Source organism: Cherax quadricarinatus, chromosome 92, assembly GCF_038502225.1.
Source record: "Cherax quadricarinatus isolate ZL_2023a chromosome 92, ASM3850222v1, whole genome shotgun sequence".
NCBI lineage: Eukaryota > Metazoa > Arthropoda > Malacostraca > Decapoda > Parastacidae > Cherax > Cherax quadricarinatus.
The window spans coordinates 3,876,145-3,893,153 of NC_091383.1; the positions used below are offsets into that span (position 1 = coordinate 3,876,145).

The 17,009-nt window shown below is 44.8% G+C and overlaps 1 protein-coding gene across 4 annotated transcripts in view; it reads left to right on the plus strand.

Moving 5' to 3' along the window:
- Positions 1 to 6,786: 6,786 nt before the first annotated feature.
- The window catches only part of LOC128698332 (protein bric-a-brac 2), a 38,480-nt gene continuing 28,257 nt past the window's right edge, over positions 6,787 to 17,009 (plus strand). For 2 of the 4 annotated variants that reach the window (XM_053790533.2, XM_053790534.2), the window contains exons 1-2: positions 6,924 to 7,209; positions 10,743 to 10,936. In XM_053790533.2, coding sequence (XP_053646508.2) covers positions 6,938 to 7,209; positions 10,743 to 10,936 — 466 coding nt within the window. In that variant the 5' untranslated portion in view covers positions 6,924 to 6,937. Of the gene's footprint in view, positions 6,902 to 6,923; positions 7,210 to 10,742; positions 10,937 to 17,009 lie in introns of those variants that run through there. The other 2 variants (XM_070104464.1, XM_070104466.1) reach the window with 2 other exon arrangements.

The following is a 17,009-nucleotide window of genomic DNA, read 5'->3' on the forward strand; positions in this document are numbered from 1 at the left end:
GGGAATGTATGAAAGTATAGTAGTACCAGCAATCTTACATGGGTGTGAAGCTTGGGTTGTAAATGCTGCAGCGAGAAGGCGATTGGAGGCAGTGGAGATGTCCTGTCTAAGGGCAATGTGTGGTGCAAATATTATGCAGAAAATTCGGAGTGTGGAAATTAGGAGAAGGTGTGGAGTTAAAAGTATTAGTCAGAGGGCTGAAGAGGGGTTGTTGAGATTTGGTCATTTAGAGAGACGACACTGACGACACTGGAGGACTGGAGAGATAGGGAGGACATGATAACGACATACAAAATACTGAGTGGAATTGATAAGGTGGACAAAGACAGGATGTTCCAGAGATGGGACAGAGCAACAAGGGGACACAGTTGGAAGCTGAAGACACAGATGAATCACAGGGATGTTAGGAAGTATTTCTTCAGTCACAGAGTAGTCAAGAAGTGGAATAGTTTGGGAAGCGATGTAGTAGAGGCAGGATCCATACATAGCTTTAAGCAGAGGTATGATAAAGCTCACGGTTCAGGGAGAGTGACCTAGTAGCGACCAGTGAAGAGGCAGGGCCAGGAGCTTGGACTCGACCCCTGCAACCTCAACTAGGTGAGTACATGGATAGCATTTAAATCTATAGGGGAAGGAAGGCGGGGTAGGGGTCGTCCTCGAAAAGTTTGGAAAGAGAGGGTAAAGGCGGTTTTGCGGGCGAGGGGCTTGGACTTCCAGCAAGCGTGAGTGAGCATGTTAGATGGGAGTGAATGGAGACGAATGGTGTTTGGGACCTGACGAGCTGTTGGAGTGTGAGCAGGGTAATATTTAGTGAAGGGATTCAGGGAAACCGGTTATTTTCATATAGTCGGACTTGAGTCCTGGAAATGGGAAGTACAATGGGAAGTACAATGGGAAGTACAATGCCTGCACTTTAAAGGAGGTGTTCGGGATATTGGCAGTTTGGAGGGATATGTTGTGTATCTTTATACGTATATACTTCTAAACTGTTGTATTCTGAGCACCTCTGCAAAAACAGTGATAATGTGTGAGTGTGGTGAAAGTGTTGAATGATGATGAAAGTATTTTCTTTTTGGGGATTTTCTTTCTTTTTGGGTCACCCTGCCTCGGTGGGTCACCCTGCCTCGGTGGGTCACCCTGCCTCGGTGGGTCACCCTGCCTCGGTGGGTCACCCTGCTTCGGTGGGTCACTCCGCCTCGGTGGGTCACCCTGCCTCGGTGGGTCACCCTGCCTCGGTGGGTCACCCTGCCTCGGTGGGTCACCCTGCCTCGGTGGGTCACCCTGCCTCGGTGGGTCACCCTGCTTCGGTGGGTCACCCCGCCTCGGTGGGTCACCCTGCCTCTGTGGGTCACCCTGCCTCGGTGGGTCACCCTGCCTCGGTGGGTCACCCTGCCTCGGTGGGTCACCCTGCCTCGGTGGGTCACCCTGCCTCGGTGGGTCACCCTGCTTCGGTGGGTCACTCCGCCTCGGTGGGTCACCCTGCCTCGGTGGGTCACCCTGCCTCGGTGGGTCACCCTGTCTCGGTGGGTCACCCTGCCTCGGTGGGTCATCCTGCCTCGGTGGGTCACCCTGCCTCGGTGGGTCACCCTACCTCGGTGGGTCACCCTGCCTCGGTGGGTCACCCTGCCTCGGTGGGTCACACTGCCTCGGTGGGTTACCCTGCCTCGGTGGGTTACCCTGCCTCGGTGGGTCACCCTGCCTCGGTGGGTCACCCTGCCTCGGTGGGTCACCCTGCCTCGGTGGGTCACCCTGCCTCGGTGGGTCACCCTGCCTCGGTGGGTCACACTGCCTCGGTGGGTCACCCTGCCTCGGTGGGTCACCCTGCCTCGGTGGGTCACCCTGCCTCGGTGGGTCACCGTGCCTCGGTGGGTCACCCTGCCTCGGTTGGTCACCCTGCCTCGGTGGGTCACCCTGCCTCGGTGGGTCACACTGCCTCGGTGGGTCACACTGCCTCGGTAGGTCACCCTGCCTCGGTGGGTCACCCTGCCTCGGTGGGTCACCCTGCCTCGGTGGGTCACCCTGCCTCGGTGGGTCACCCTGCCTCGGTGGGTCACCCTGCCTCGGTGGGTCACTCTGCCTCGGTGGGTCACCCTGCCTCGGTGGGTCACCCTGCCTCGGTGGGTCACTCTGCCTCGGTGGGTCACTCTGCCTCGGTGGGTCACCCTGCCTCGGTGGGTCACCCTGCCTCGGTGGGTCACCCTGCCTCGGTGGGTCACACTGCCTCGGTGGGTCACACTGCCTCGGTGGGTCACCCTGCCTCGGTGGGTCACCCTGCCTCGGTGGGTCACCCTGCCTCGGTGGGTCACCCTGCCTCGGTGGGTCACCCTGCCTCGGTGGGTCACCCTGCCTCGGTGGGTCACCCTGCCTCGGTGGGTCACACTGCCTCGGTGGGTCACCCTGCCTCGGTGGGTCACCCTGCCTCGGTGGGTCACCCTGCCTCGGTGGGTCACCCTGCCTCGGTGGGTCACTCTGCCTCGGTGGGTCACCCTGCCTCGGTGGGTCACCCTGCCTCGGTGGGTCACCCTGCCTCGGTGGGTCACCCTGCCTCGGTGGGTCACCCTGCCTCGGTGGGTCACTCTGCCTCGGTGGGTCACCCTGCCTCGGTGGGTCACCCTGCCTCGGTGGGTCACTCTGCCTCGGTGGGTCACTCTGCCTCGGTGGGTCACCCTGCCTCGGTGGGTCACCCTGCCTCGGTGGGTCACCCTGCCTCGGTGGGTCACACTGCCTCGGTGGGTCACACTGCCTCGGTGGGTCACCCTGCCTCGGTGGGTCACCCTGCCTCGGTGGGTCACCCTGCCTCGGTGGGTCACCCTGCCTCGGTGGGTCACACTGCCTCGGTGGGTCACACTGCCTCGGTGGGTCACCCTGCCTCGGTGGGTCACCCTGCGTCGGTGGGTCACCCTGCCTCGGTGGGTCACCCTGCCTCGGTGGGTCACTCTGCCTCGGTGGGTCACCCTGCCTCGGTGGGTCACCCTGCCTCGGTGGGTCACCCTGCCTCGGTGGGTCACCCTGCCTCGGTGGGTCACCCTGCCTCGGTGGGTCACCCTGCCTCGGTGGGTCACCCTGCCTCGGTGGGTCACCCTGCCTCGGTGGGTCACTCTGCCTCGGTGGGTCACCCTGCCTCGGTGGGTCACTCTGCCTCGGTGGGTCACCCTGCCTCGGTGGGTCACTCTGCCTCGGTGGGTCACCCTGCCTCGGTGGGTCACCCTGCCTCGGTGGGTCACTCTGCCTCGGTGGGTCACCCTGCCTCGGTGGGTCACCCTGCCTCGGTGGGTCACTGCCTCGGTGGGAGACGTTTACCTGGAGTTTACCTGGAGAGAGTTTCGGGGGTCAACGCCCCCGCGGCCCGGTCTGTGACCAGGCCTCCTGGTGGATCAGCGCCTGATCAACCAGGCTGTTGCTGCTGGCTGCACGCAAACCAACGTACGAGCCACAGCCCGGCTGATCAGGAACTGTCTTTAGGTGCTTGTCCAGTGCCAGCTTGAAGACTGCCAGGGGTCTGTTGGTAATCCCCCTTATGTGTGCTGGGAGGCAGTTGAACAGTCTCGGGCCCCTGACACTTATTGTATGGTCTCTTAACGTGCTAGTGACACCCCTGCTTTTCATTGGGGGGATGGTGCATCGTCTGCCAAGTCTTTTGCTTTCGTAGTGAGTGATTTTCGTGTGCAAGTTTGGTACTAGTCCCTCTAGGATTTTCCAGGTGTATATAATCATGTATCTCTCCCTCCTGCGTTCCAGGGAATACAGGTTTAGAAACCTCAAGCGCTCCCAGTAATTGAGGTGTTTTATCTCCGTTATGCGCGCCGTGAAAGTTCTCTGTACATTTTCTAGGTCGGCAATTTCACCTGCCTTGAAAGGTGCTGTTAGAGTGCAGCAATATTCCAGCCTAGATAGAACAAGTGACCTGAAGAGTGTCATCATGGGCTTGGCCTCCCTAGTTTTGAAGGTTCTCATTATCCATCCTGTCATTTTTCTAGCAGATGCGATTGATACAATGTTATGGTCCTTGAAGGTGAGATCCTCCGACATAATCACTCCTAGGTCTTTGACGTTGGTGTTTCGCTCTATTTTGTGGCCAGAATTTGTTTTGTACTCTGATGAAGATTTAATTTCCTCATGTTTACCATATCTGAGTAATTGAAATTTCTCATCGTTGAACTTCATATTGTTTTCTGCAGCCCACTGAAAGATTTGGTTGATGTCCGCCTGGAGCCTTGCAGTGTCTGCAATGGAAGACACTGTCATGCAGATTCGGGTGTCATCTGCAAAGGAAGACACGGTGCTGTGGCTGACATCCTTGTCTATGTCGGATATGAGGATGAGGAACAAGATGGGAGCTAGTACTGTGCCTTGTGGGACAGAGCTTTTCACCGTAGCTGCCTCGGACTTTACTCTGTTGACGACTACTCTCTGTGTTCTGTTAGTGAGGAAATTATAGATCCATCGACCGACTTTTCCTGTTATTCCTTTAGCGCGCATTTTGTGCGCTATTACGCCATGGTCACACTTGTCGAAGGCTTTTGCAAAGTCTGTATATATTACATCTGCATTCTTTTTGTCTTCTAGTGCATTTAGGACCTTGTCGTAGTGATCCAGTAGTTGAGACAGACAGGAGCGACCTGTTCTAAACCCATGTTGCCCTGGGTTGTGTAACTGATGGGTTTCTAGATGGGTGGTGATCTTGCTTCTTAGGACCCTTTCAAAGATTTTTATGATATGGGATGTTAGTGCTATTGGTCTGTAGTTCTTTGCTGTTGCTTTACTGCCCCCTTTGTGGAGTGGGGCTATGTCTGTTGTTTTTAGTAACTGAGGGACGACCCCCGTGTCCATGCTCCCTCTCCATAGGATGGAAAAGGCTCGTGATAGGGGCTTCTTGCAGTTCTTGATGAACACAGAGTTCCATGAGTCTGGCCCTGGGGCAGAGTGCATGGGCATGTCATTTATCGCCTGTTCGAAGTCATTTGGCGTCAGGATAACATCGGATAGGCTTGTGTTAGTCAAATTTTGTGGCTCTCTCATAAAAAATTCATTTTGGTCTTCGACTCTCAGTCTGGTTAGCGGCTTGCTAAAAACTGAGTCATATTGGGACTTGAGTAGCTCACTCATTTCCTTGCTGTCATCTGTGTAGGACCCATCTTGTTTAAGTAGGGGCCCAATACTGGACGTTGTTCTCGATTTTGATTTGGCATAGGAGAAGAAATACTTTGGGTTTCTTTCGATTTCATTTATGGCTTTTAGTTCTTCCCGCGATTCCTGACTCCTAAAGGATTCTTTTAGCTTAAGTTCGATGCTTGCTATTTCTCTGACCAGTGTCTCCCTGCGCATTTCAGATATATTGACCTCTTTTAGCCGCTCTGTTATTCTTTTCCGTCGCCTGTAAAGGGAGCGCCTGTCTCTTTCTATTTTACATCTACTCCTCCTTTTTCTTAGAGGAATAAGCCTTGTGCATACATCGAGTGCCACCGAGTTAATCTGTTCTAGGCATAAGTTTGGGTCTGTGTTGCTTAGTATATCTTCCCAGCTTATATCGGTTAGGACTTGGTTTACTTGGTCCCACTTTATGTTTTTGTTATTGAAGTTGAATTTGGTGAATGCTCCCTCATGACTAGTCTCATTTTGTCGGTCTGGGGCTCCATGCATACATGTCTGAACCTCAATTATGTTGTGATCTGAGTATATTGTTTTTGATATGGTGACATTTCTTATCAGATCATCATTGTTAGTGAAGATGAGGTCTAGTGTATTCTCCAGTCTTGTAGGCTCTATTATTTGCTGGTTTAAATTGAATTTTGTGCAGAGATTTAAAAGCTCGTGTGAGTGTGAGTTTTCATCAGAGCTGCCTCCTGGTGTTATTTCTGCAACAATATTATTTGCTATATTCCTCCATTTTAGGTGCCTTAAGTTGAAATCCCCCAGGAGCAAGATGTTGGGTGCAGGAGCTGGAAGATTTTCCAGACAGTGGTCAATTTTTAACAGCTGTTCCTGGAATTGCTGGGATGTTGCATCCGGAGGCTTGTAGACTACCACAATGACTAGGTTTTGGTTCTCGACCTTTACTGCTAAAACTTCCACTACGTCATTTGAGGCATTAAGCAGTTCTGTGCAAACAAGTGACTCTGCAATGTACAGGCCAACCCGACTTGTTGAAAAAAAAATAATAATAATAACAACAACAATAATAATAATAATAATAATAATAATAATAATAATAATAACAACAAAAATAATAATAATAATAAGAACAACAAAAATAATAATAATAATAATAATAATAATAATAATAATAATAATAATAATAATAATAATAACAATAATAATAATAATAATAATAATAATAATAATAATAATAGTAATAATAATAACAACAACAATCATAATAATAATAATAATAATAATAATAATAATAATAATAATAATAATAATAATAATAATAATAACAATAATAATAATAATAACAACAATAATAATAATAATAATAATAATAATAATAATAATAATAATAATAATAATAATAATAATAATAATAATAATAATAGCAACAATAATAAGAACACTTTATTCAGATATAATTACACAATCATCAGATGATTTAGTATTGTCTTATATAATAATATATGTATAAATTACCTATGATTACCTAAAAAAGTCAGTCAGACATTTCCCTAAAGTATATTTAAGTAGAGGTATACATAGATACAGTTATATGAATTATCATACATAGTAACTTATGTGTAATTTACTTTAGATAGCCCCGAAAAGGTCAGATTATATATGATTATAAATTTCAAGGGAAGAGCTAAATCCGTACGAGTCATGGGGCATTGGAAGCAATCAGATCCAATCCAAGGAAGGGGACCTCCAATTCCCTGAATGAAGAGCCCCTTAGGGGGTTAATTAAGGGGTGAGTTAAGGGGAGACTACAGTATTAGAACGCAAGATGGAGTACACAGATCTATCTCAGTGTTTTACAGATATATTTGGTCCTGCTGCTCAGTATGACTGCTTCCAGGCCTTCCAGGAAGACCTGTGCAGGTTCCAGGAGGTTTCAGGAAGCATCCTGAGGGTGAAGAACTCCTCTTCTGTAGCTAAAGATAACAAGAGAAGGAAAACTACAGTGCCAGACCGTATGCAATATAGCAGTATTACTTACTGTTGTATTCACTTTGGCCAGCCTAAGATCAGGTCTAAGGGTCTCAGACCTAAGCAGAGGTATATATGGTCTTTAGTCAAGGGTTACAGCTAATAATAGATACGAGGATATTAATAGACATAAAGATATCAAATGTATTCCTTTTGATGAGGCTGAGAACAGGTATAATTTCAGGTCTAAGACCAAGTCCACGGGGTCTCAGACCTGAGGTAAATATGGTCTTTAGTCAAGGGTCACCTCTAATATTAATATATATAAATGAATATTATATCAAATGTATTTAATGTGACGAGGCTGAGATCAGGTCTAAGGGTCTCAGATTTAAACAGAAGTATAGCTGTTATACACTTATGACCCTTGTGGGTTTAGCTCTTAGTATTGATAATAATAATAGTAACTATTATAGCCAGTAGATGACTGTGTTGTGTGGGCTTACTTAGTTTAATAAGTTATAGTTGAGGGCTAGGTTAGCTTAGGTTGGGTTAAGTTAGGTTAGCTTAGGTTGGGTTAAGTTAGGTTAGCTTAGGTTGGGTTAAGTTAGGTTAGCTTAGGTTGGGTTAAGTTAGGTTAGCTTAGGTTGGGTTAAGTTAGGTTAGCTTAGGTTGGGTTAAGTTAGGTTAGCTTAGGTTGGGTTAAGTTAGGTTAGGTTAGGTTAGCTTAGGTTAGGTTAGCTTAGGTTAGGTTAGCTTAGGTTAGGTTAGCTTAGGTTAGCTTAGGTTAGGTTAGCTTAGGTTAGGTTAGCTTAGGTTAGGTTAGCTTAGGTTAGGTTAGCTTAGGTTAGGTTAGCTTAGGTTAGGTTAGCTTAGGTTAGCTTAGGTTAGGTTAGCTTAGGTTAGGTTAGCTTAGGTTAGGTTAGGTTAGCTTAGGTTAGGTTAGTTTAGGTTAGGTTAGCTTAGGTTAGGTTAGCTTAGGTTAGGTTAGCTTAGGTTAGCTTAGGTTAGGTTAGCTTAGCTTAGGTTAGGTTAGCTTAGGTTAGGTTATGTTACATTAGGTTAGGTTAGCTTAGGTTAGGTTAGGTTATGTTACATTAGGTTAGCTTAGGTTAGCTTAGGTTAGGTTGGCTTAGGTTAGGTTAGCTTAGGTTAGGTTAGCTTAGGTTATGTTACATTAGGTTAGCTTAGGTTAGGTTAGCTTAGGTTAGGTTAGCTTAGGTTAGGTTAGGTTAGCTTAGGTTAGGTTAGCTTAGGTTAGGTTACATTAGGTTAGGTTAGGTTAGCTTACGTTAGGTTAGCTTAGGTTAGGTTAGCTTACGTTATGTTAGCTTAGGTTAGCTTAGCTTAGCTTAGCTTAGGTTAGGTTAGGTTAGGTTATGTTACATTAGGTTAGCTTAGGTTAGCTTAGGTTAGGTTAGCTTAGGTTAGGTTAGCTTAGGTTAGGTTAGGTTAGCTTAGGTTAGGTTAGGTTAGGTTAGCTTAGGTTAGGTTAGGTTATGTTACATTAGGTTAGCTTAGGTTAGGTTAGCTTAGGTTATGTTACATTAGGTTAGGTTAGCTTAGGTTAGATTACATTAGGTTAGCTTAGGTTAGGTTAGCTTAGGTTAGGTTAGCTTAGGTTAGGTTAGGTTAGGTTAGCTTAGGTTAGGTTAGCTTAGGTTAGGTTAGCTTAGGTTAGGTTAGCTTAGGTTAGGTTAGCTTAGGTTAGGTTACATTAGGTTAGCTTAGGTTAGGTTAGCTTAGCTTAGGTTAGGTTACATTAGGTTAGCTTAGGTTAGGTTAGCTTAGGTTAGGTTAGCTTAGGTTAGCTTAGGTTAGGTTAGGTTAGCTTAGGTTAGGTTACATTAGGTTAGCTTAGGTTAGGTTAGGTTACATTAGGTTAGCTTAGGTTAGGTTAACTTAGGTTAAAGTACATTAGGTTGGATTAGGTTAGGATAGGTGAGGTTAACATAGGTTGACTCAAAATCATAATGACATAATTGCAAACAAACCATACCACGGGTGGGGATTGAACTCGTGGCGAGTAAGTCGTAAAACTCCAATTTTGTGACTCATTCGCTGCGAGTTCAGTCCCTGCTCTTGGTGTAGTTGGGTTAGGTTAGGTTGGGATGGGTTGCATTGTTTGATTGTCAGATTAGGTTAGATTATGTTAGCTTGGGTTAGGTCAGTTTCTCAATTCTTTAAGGTTAAATCAGGTTCTTTTTCCTGAAAATTCGATTTTTTTTCTATATTCACTTTACTAAAAAATGCCATTTATAACAATTAGCACAATATAATATTGTCTAAAACTCACTTAGTATTGTACCATTTATCTAATGTAATTTTTAACTAAAGTAATTTATGTGTAATCGACCAATTCATCATTTACAACCTCTCTCATTGTATTTGTGATTGTAATGAATTATTCAGACTATATTGATACTCATTTTAATTATATACCATGATAATAATTATAATAATAATCTTTATATTTACAAGGAACATGATAAAACTTATGCAGACCATAGCAGACATCAGTGATATATTAAATAGAAAGTCCCTGGTTAGGCAGAGGATTTCCTGCAACTTAACTGTAACTTAGCTGTTTTAAGTTTGAAGGTTATAATCATGACTAATTTCTATTGCTTATTACATTTTTTGTATTAGCTTATCGGCTGTTTCCCACCAAGGTAGGGTGGTCCGAAAAAGAAAAATTTTCATCATCATTCACTCAATCACTGTCATGTCAGAGGCATGCTGACAGTACAGTTATAAAACTGCAACATTAACATCCCTCCTTACATCTAGGATTTAAATATTAAGATATTACAAGGAAGGACCCCAATGGAAATAAATCACTTTGACTTTTTTTTTGGGTTATCCTGGTGAATAATTTACACATATGTTAACTGTCCAAACATAGATCTACGTTCGCTCGCGTAGCACTCCAAACGTAGATCTACATTTTTTTTACATGCTTTCAAATGGAGAAAATTAAGGTCGGAGCACTATGTGCGAAAACGTAGATCTACGTTTGGACAGTGGAAGGGTTAAACTATATATAATAATTGTACTTATGTGTACCTAAGTACGGTAGGCCCCCACTTTACAGCGTTTTGCTTTATGGCATTTCGCTGATACAGCACTTTTCAATTATCCCCATTCTTCATTTATTCAGAATTCCTGCACTAAATATACATGTATTCACCACTCACTATAAGCTAAAGATGAAAATATTTTAAGTGTAAATAATGTGTGCACTGTATATGCATTTTTAAAGCCTAACTCTATTGCTTAATACAGTGGACCCCCGCTTAACGATCACCTCCAAATGCGACCAATTATGTAAGTGTATTTATGTAAGTGCGTTTGTACGTGTATGTTTGGGGGTCTGAAATGGACTAATCTACTTCACAATATTCCTTATGGGAAAAAATTCGGTCAGTACTGGCACCTGAACATACTACTGGAATGAAAAAAGTTCGTTAACCGGGGGTCCACTGTATATGATATCGGGCTTTTATATGCATTTGAAAGTAAAAAAAGGCTACGTTTCGCTTTACAGTGATTTTTTTTGCTTTATAACAGTAGCCCAGAACCTAACCTGCTGTTTAAGCAAGGCCTGTCCGTAAAGTTACTTCCGAGTCATTTTTTTGCTTATGGTACCCTTTGTTTTGCAGGTACCTGCCTTGTGGTTGTCAGTTCTTCATCACAGCTTCGTACAGCTACAAGTTGGATACTTTGTTGATCACCAAAAAGAACCTCATCCATAACCACAACCTAGATATGGACATGGCCAAACTCCGAGCTAAGAACCGCCACCGCGATGTTAATCAGCTGAAAGAAGTCAATGATGTCTTTCAAATCAATCCAAGTATATTTTTATATGAGTAGTAATATTGTTTGTGATTCTTGGTTGTTATGGTATTTTAGGGACATAATATACAGTGGACCCTAGACTAACGATATTAATTGGTACCCGAGACCGAATATCGTTAGTCGAGTTATTTTAGCGTTAGTCGAGGCAAAATGTTAGCGTTAAAATGTATCGCTAGTCGAGTTTAACGTTATACGATGCCATCGTTGGTCGAGGGTCCACTGTATTTTGACAATTTTTTATATATATTTTGAGCGGTAGTTTGGGAATTTCTCTACTCAGTGACTTTAAACTTAAAATACTTATCTATGTCCATTTAAAAACTTCCTGTAGGTTCTGAATAGTGTAAATCATCTGTATCCATTCATGGAAATATTTCTTACTTGTGTTGGAGTATACCTGGAGGGTGTACTGGGGATCAATACTCCCGCAGCCCGGTCCATGAACAGGGCTTGTGGTGGATCAGGGCCTGATCATCCAGGCTGTTACTGCTGGTGTGTTTAGAATCGTAGTTGTTCGTTTATGAGCTGATGATAATACAACTCGGTGAGTATAGTTTGTAGAACACTAGTAAGTTTATTGAAGCATAGCTACAGATATGTACAGTGGACCCTCAACCAGCGATGACATCGATTAACGATAAATTTGACTAGCGATACATTTTAACGCAAAAATTTTGCCTCGACTAGCGCTTAAAAACCCGACCAGCGCTATTCATTCTGTATGAGACGCGTCCACTTTGGCCTGAGTGCGGCTCACTTGTCCCGTGGGTGCCAGTGTTTACAAGCCAGCAGCCAGCCACCGCGGTCGCTTCCAAACATACAACTGGAGCATTTCATATTATCACAGCCTTTGCAGTGATTGCACCTGCAAAATAAGTCACCATGGGCCCCAAGAAAGCTTCTAGTGCCAACCCTACAGCAAAAAGGGTGAGAATTACTAGGGAGATGAAGAAAGAGATCATTGCTAAGTATGAAAGTGGAGTGCGTGTCTCTGAGCTGGTCAGGTTGTATAATAAACCCCAATCAACCATCGCTACTATTGTGGACAAGAAAACGTCAATCAAGGAAGCTGTTCTTGCCAAAGGTGCAACTATGTTTCCGAAACTGAGATCGCAAGCGGTAGAAGATGTTGAGAGACTGTTATTGGTGTGGATAAATGAGAAACAGATAGCAGGAGAAGGCATCTCTCAAGTGATCATATGTGAAAAGGCTAGGAAGTTGCATGACGATTTAATTAAAAAATGCCAGCAACTAGTGATGTGAGTGAATTTAAGGCCAGCAAAGGTTGGTTTGAGAGATTTAAGAAGCGTAGTGGCATTCATAGCGTGATAAGGCAGGGTGAGGCTGCCAGTTCGGACCACAAAGCGGCTGAAAAATATGTGCAGGAATTCAAGGAGTACATAGACAGTGAAGGACTGAAACCTGAACAAGTGTTTAATTGTGACGAAACAGGCCTGTTTTGGAAGAAAATGCCAAGCAGGACGTACATTACTCAGGAGGAAAAGGCACTCCCAGGACATAAGCCTATGAAAGACAGGCTTACTCTGTTGATGTGTGCCAATGCTAGTGGTGATTGCAAAGTGAAGCCTTTATTGGTGTATCACTCTGAAACTCCCAGAGTGTTCAGGAAAAACAATGTCGTCAAGGCTAATTTGTGTGTTATGTGGAGGGCAAACAGTAAGGCATGGGTCATTAGGGACTTCTTCTATGATTGGTTACACCATGCATTTGCCCCCAATGTGAAAAATTACCTAATTGAAAAGAAATTAGACCTTAAGTGCCTCCTGGTATTAGACAATGCTCCTGGTCATCCTTCAGACTTGGCAGAGCGACTTTCTAGGGACATGAGCTTCATTAAGGTGAAGCTTTTGCCTCCTAATACCACTCCTCTCCTGCAGCCCATGGACCAGAAGGTCATTTCCAACTTCAAGAAACTGTACACAAAAGCTATGTTTGAAAGGTGCTTTGTAGTGACCTCAGAAACTCAACTGACTCTAAGAGAGTTTTGGAAAGATCATTTTACCATCCTCAATTTTGTAAACATTATAGGTAAGGCTTGGGAGGAAGTGACTAAGAGGACCTTGAACTCTGCTTGGAAAAAAACTGTGGCCAGAATGTGTAGACAAAAGGGATTCTGAAGGGTTTGAGGCTAACCCTGAGAATCCTATGCCAGTTGAGGAATCCACTGTGGCATTGGGGAAGTCCTTGGGGTTGGAGGTTAGTGGGGAGGATGTGGAAGAGCTGGTGGAGGAGGACAATGAAGAACTAACCACTGATGAGCTGCTAGATCATCTTCAACAGCAAGAGGCCACACCTGAGGAAACTGCTTCGGAGGAGGGGATAGATAAATTGAAGAAGTTGCCTACTTCTAAGATTAAGGAAATGTGTGCAAAGTGGCTTGAAGTGCAAACCTTTTTTGATGAAAATCACCCTGACACAGCTACTGCAAGCTGTGTTGGCAGCCTGTACACTGACAATATTGTGAACCACTTTAGGAAAGTCATAAAGGAACGAGAGGTACAGGAATCTATGGACAGATATGTTGTGCGACAGAAGTCCAGTGACTCTGAAGCTGGTCCTAGTGGCATTAAAAGAACGAGGGAAGTAACCCCAGAAAAAGAGTTGCTACCTCAAGTCCTAATGGAAGGGGATTCCCCTTCTAAACACTAAGAAGATCAATGGTCTCCCCTCCTCCCATCCCATCAATCATCACCAGATCTTCAATAAAGGTAAGTGTCATGTAACTGTGCATGTCTTCTTCAGTTTGTGTGTATTAAAATTAATATTTCATGTGGTAAAATTTTTTTTTCAATACTTTGGGGTGTCTTGCACGGATTAATTTGATTTCCATTATTTCTTATGGGGAAAATTAACTTGACTAACGATTATTTCGATTAACGATGAGCTCTCAGGAACGGATTAATATCGCTGGTTGAGGGTCCACTGTACAGTTATCATACATAGTTTAAATTACCCACCAGGATAATCCAGAAAAATCAGACATTTACTGTTTTGCAGAAATTGATGTGGGATGAAAATTGGGTAAGATTTGTCAGGGAACATGACAGGTTTTTTCTGACGCTGGTTTTAGTCATACGATGACCCACAGCTGGAGCTTTTGGACATTTGACCAAGGCCTTCCACTGGTTTACCCGCTCCACCACTTTAAAAATTATGGAACAAACCTTCACCACTCCTTGTTCTGAGTGACATGTTCTCAAAAGTGCTTATCATTACGAGAATAAATTGATTTTTGTAACTATGAACTCTCCTCATAAATTTATAAAATTCAGTTTGTAAAGGAAGAATGCACTTTAGAAAATGGTATAGTGGCAAGCTAGTAAAAGGGTAATTATAGCCCCAAGTGTTTAACCCTTAAACTGTCCAAACGTAGATCAGCGTTTTTTTTTTCAACATTTAAAAGTATGTAAAAAACGTAGATCTTCTGTTTTTTTTTTTTACATTTGATAACATGTAAAAAAACATTGATCTACATTTTTTTTGTATTTGAAAATTTGTAAAAAAACGTAGATCTACTCTTGGAGCACTACGCATGTGAACGTAGATCTCTTTGGACAGTTTAAGGGTTAAGCTTATAATAATTTTATTTTTTTTAAGATCTTTAGATCTATACATTAACACAGCGGTAAACATAGTCTGGTATGTTCAACATGCAGTTGAGTGAGAAATGTTTTCCAACCCCAGGTGGGGTCTTGCTCATACAGGTTTCCCACAGTAAATATGTTCACCACTCACTGTAAGCCAAGGATGAAAACATTTTAAGGTAAGTAATGTGTGTATTGTATATCCAGTTTTTTAGACCTAGCTGTATCAAACACTTAGTATATGATAGTGTAAACATGTTTCACTTTACAGCAGTAACCTGGAACCTGACCTGCTGTATAAGCAGGGCCCTCCTTTACAGCAGTAACCTGGAACCTGACCTGCTGTATAAGCAGGGCCCTCCTTTACAGCAGTAACCTGGAGCATAACCTGCTGTATAAGCAGGGCCCTCCTTTACAGCAGTAACCTGGAGCATAACCTGCTGTATAAGCAGGGCCCTCCTTTACAGCAGTAACCTGGAACCTAACCTGCTGTATAAGCAGGGCCCTCCTTTACAGCAGTAACCTGGAGCATAACCTGCTGTATAAGCAGGGCCCTCCTTTACAGCAGTAACCTGGAGCATAACCTGCTGTATAAGCAGGGCCCTCCTTTACAGCAGTAACCTGGAACCTGACCTGCTGTATAAGCAGGGCCCTCCTTTACAGCAGTAACCTGGAGCATAACCTGCTGTATAAGCAGGGCCCTCCTTTACAGCAGTAACCTGGAGCATAACCTGCTGTATAAGCAGGGCCCTCCTTTACAGCAGTAACCTGGAACCTAACCTGCTGTATAAGCAGGGCCCTCCTTTACAGCAGTAACCTGGAGCATAACCTGCTGTATAAGGAGGGTCCTCCTTTACAGCAGTAACCTGGAGCATAACCTGCTGTATAAGCAGGGTCCTCCTTTACAGCAGTAACCTGGAGCATAACCTAAAGCAGGGCCCTCCTTTACAGCAGTAACCTGGAACCTATAAGCAGGGCCCTCCTTTACAGCAGTAACCTGGAGCATAACCTGCTGTATAAGCAGGGCCCTCCTTTACAGCAGTAACCTGGCTGTATAAGCAGGGCCCTCCTTTACAGCAGTAACCTGGAGCATAACCTGCTGTATAAGCAGGGCCCTCCTTTACAGCAGTAACCTGGAGCATAAGCAGGGCCCTCCTTTACAGCAGTAACCTGCCTAACCTGCTGTATAAGCAGGGCCCTCCTTTACAGCAGTAACCTGGAGCATAACCTGTATAAGCAGGGCCCTCCTTTACAGCAGTAACCTGGAACCTGCTGTATACCTGCTAACCTGTATAAGCAGGGCCCTCCTTTACAGCAGTAACCTGGAGCATAACCTGCTGTATAAGCAGGGCCCTCCTTTACAGCAGTAACCTGGAACCTAACCTGCTGTATAAGCAGGGCCCTCCTTTACAGCAGTAACCTGGAGCATAACCTGCTGTATAAGCAGGGCCCTCCTTTACAGCAGTAACCTGGAGCATAACAGGGCCCTCCTTTACAGCAGTAACCTGGAGCATGTATAAGCAGGGCCCTCCTTTACAGCAGTAACTTGGAACCTAACCTGCTGTATAAGCAGGGCCCTCCTTTACAGCAGTAACCTGGAGCATAACCTGCTGTATAAGGAAGGTCCTCCTTTACAGCAGTAACCTGGAACCTAACCTGCTGTATAAGCAGGGTCCTCCTTTACAGCAGTAACCTGGAACCTAACCTGCTGTATAAGCAGGGTCCTCCTTTACAGCAGTAACCTGGAGCATAACCTGCTGTATAAGGAGGGTCCTCCTTTACAGCAGTAACCTGGAGCATAACCTGCTGTATAAGCAGGGCCCTCCTTTACAGCAGTAACCTGGAACCTAACCTGCTGTATAAGCAGGGTCCTCCTTTACAGCAGTAACCTGGAACCTAACCTGCTGTATAAGCAGGGTCCTCCTTTACAGCAGTAACCTGGAGCATAACCTGCTGTATAAGGAGGGTCCTCCTTTACAGCAGTAACCTGGAGCATAACCTGTTGTATAAGGAGGGTCCTCCTTTACAGCAGTAACCTGGAGCATAACCTGCTGTATAAGGAAGGTCCTCCTTTACAGCAGTAACCTGGAGCATAACCTGCTGTATAAGGAGGGTCCTCCTTTACAGCGGTAACCTGGAGCATAACCTGCTGTATAAGGAGGGTCCTCCTTTACAGCAGTATCCTGGAGCATAACCTGCTGTATAAGGAAGGTCCTCCTTTACAGCAGTAACCTGGAGCATAACCTGCTGTATAAGGAGGGTCCTTTACAGCAGTAACCTGGAGCATAACCTGCTGTATAAGGAGGGTCCTCCTTTACAGCAGTATCCTGGAGCATAACCTGCTGTATAAGGAAGGTCCTCCTTTACAGCAGTAACCTGGAGCATAACCTGCTGTATAAGGAGGGTCCTCAGCAGTTACATAACCATAAGTATAACCTGGAGCATAACCTGCTGTATAAGGAA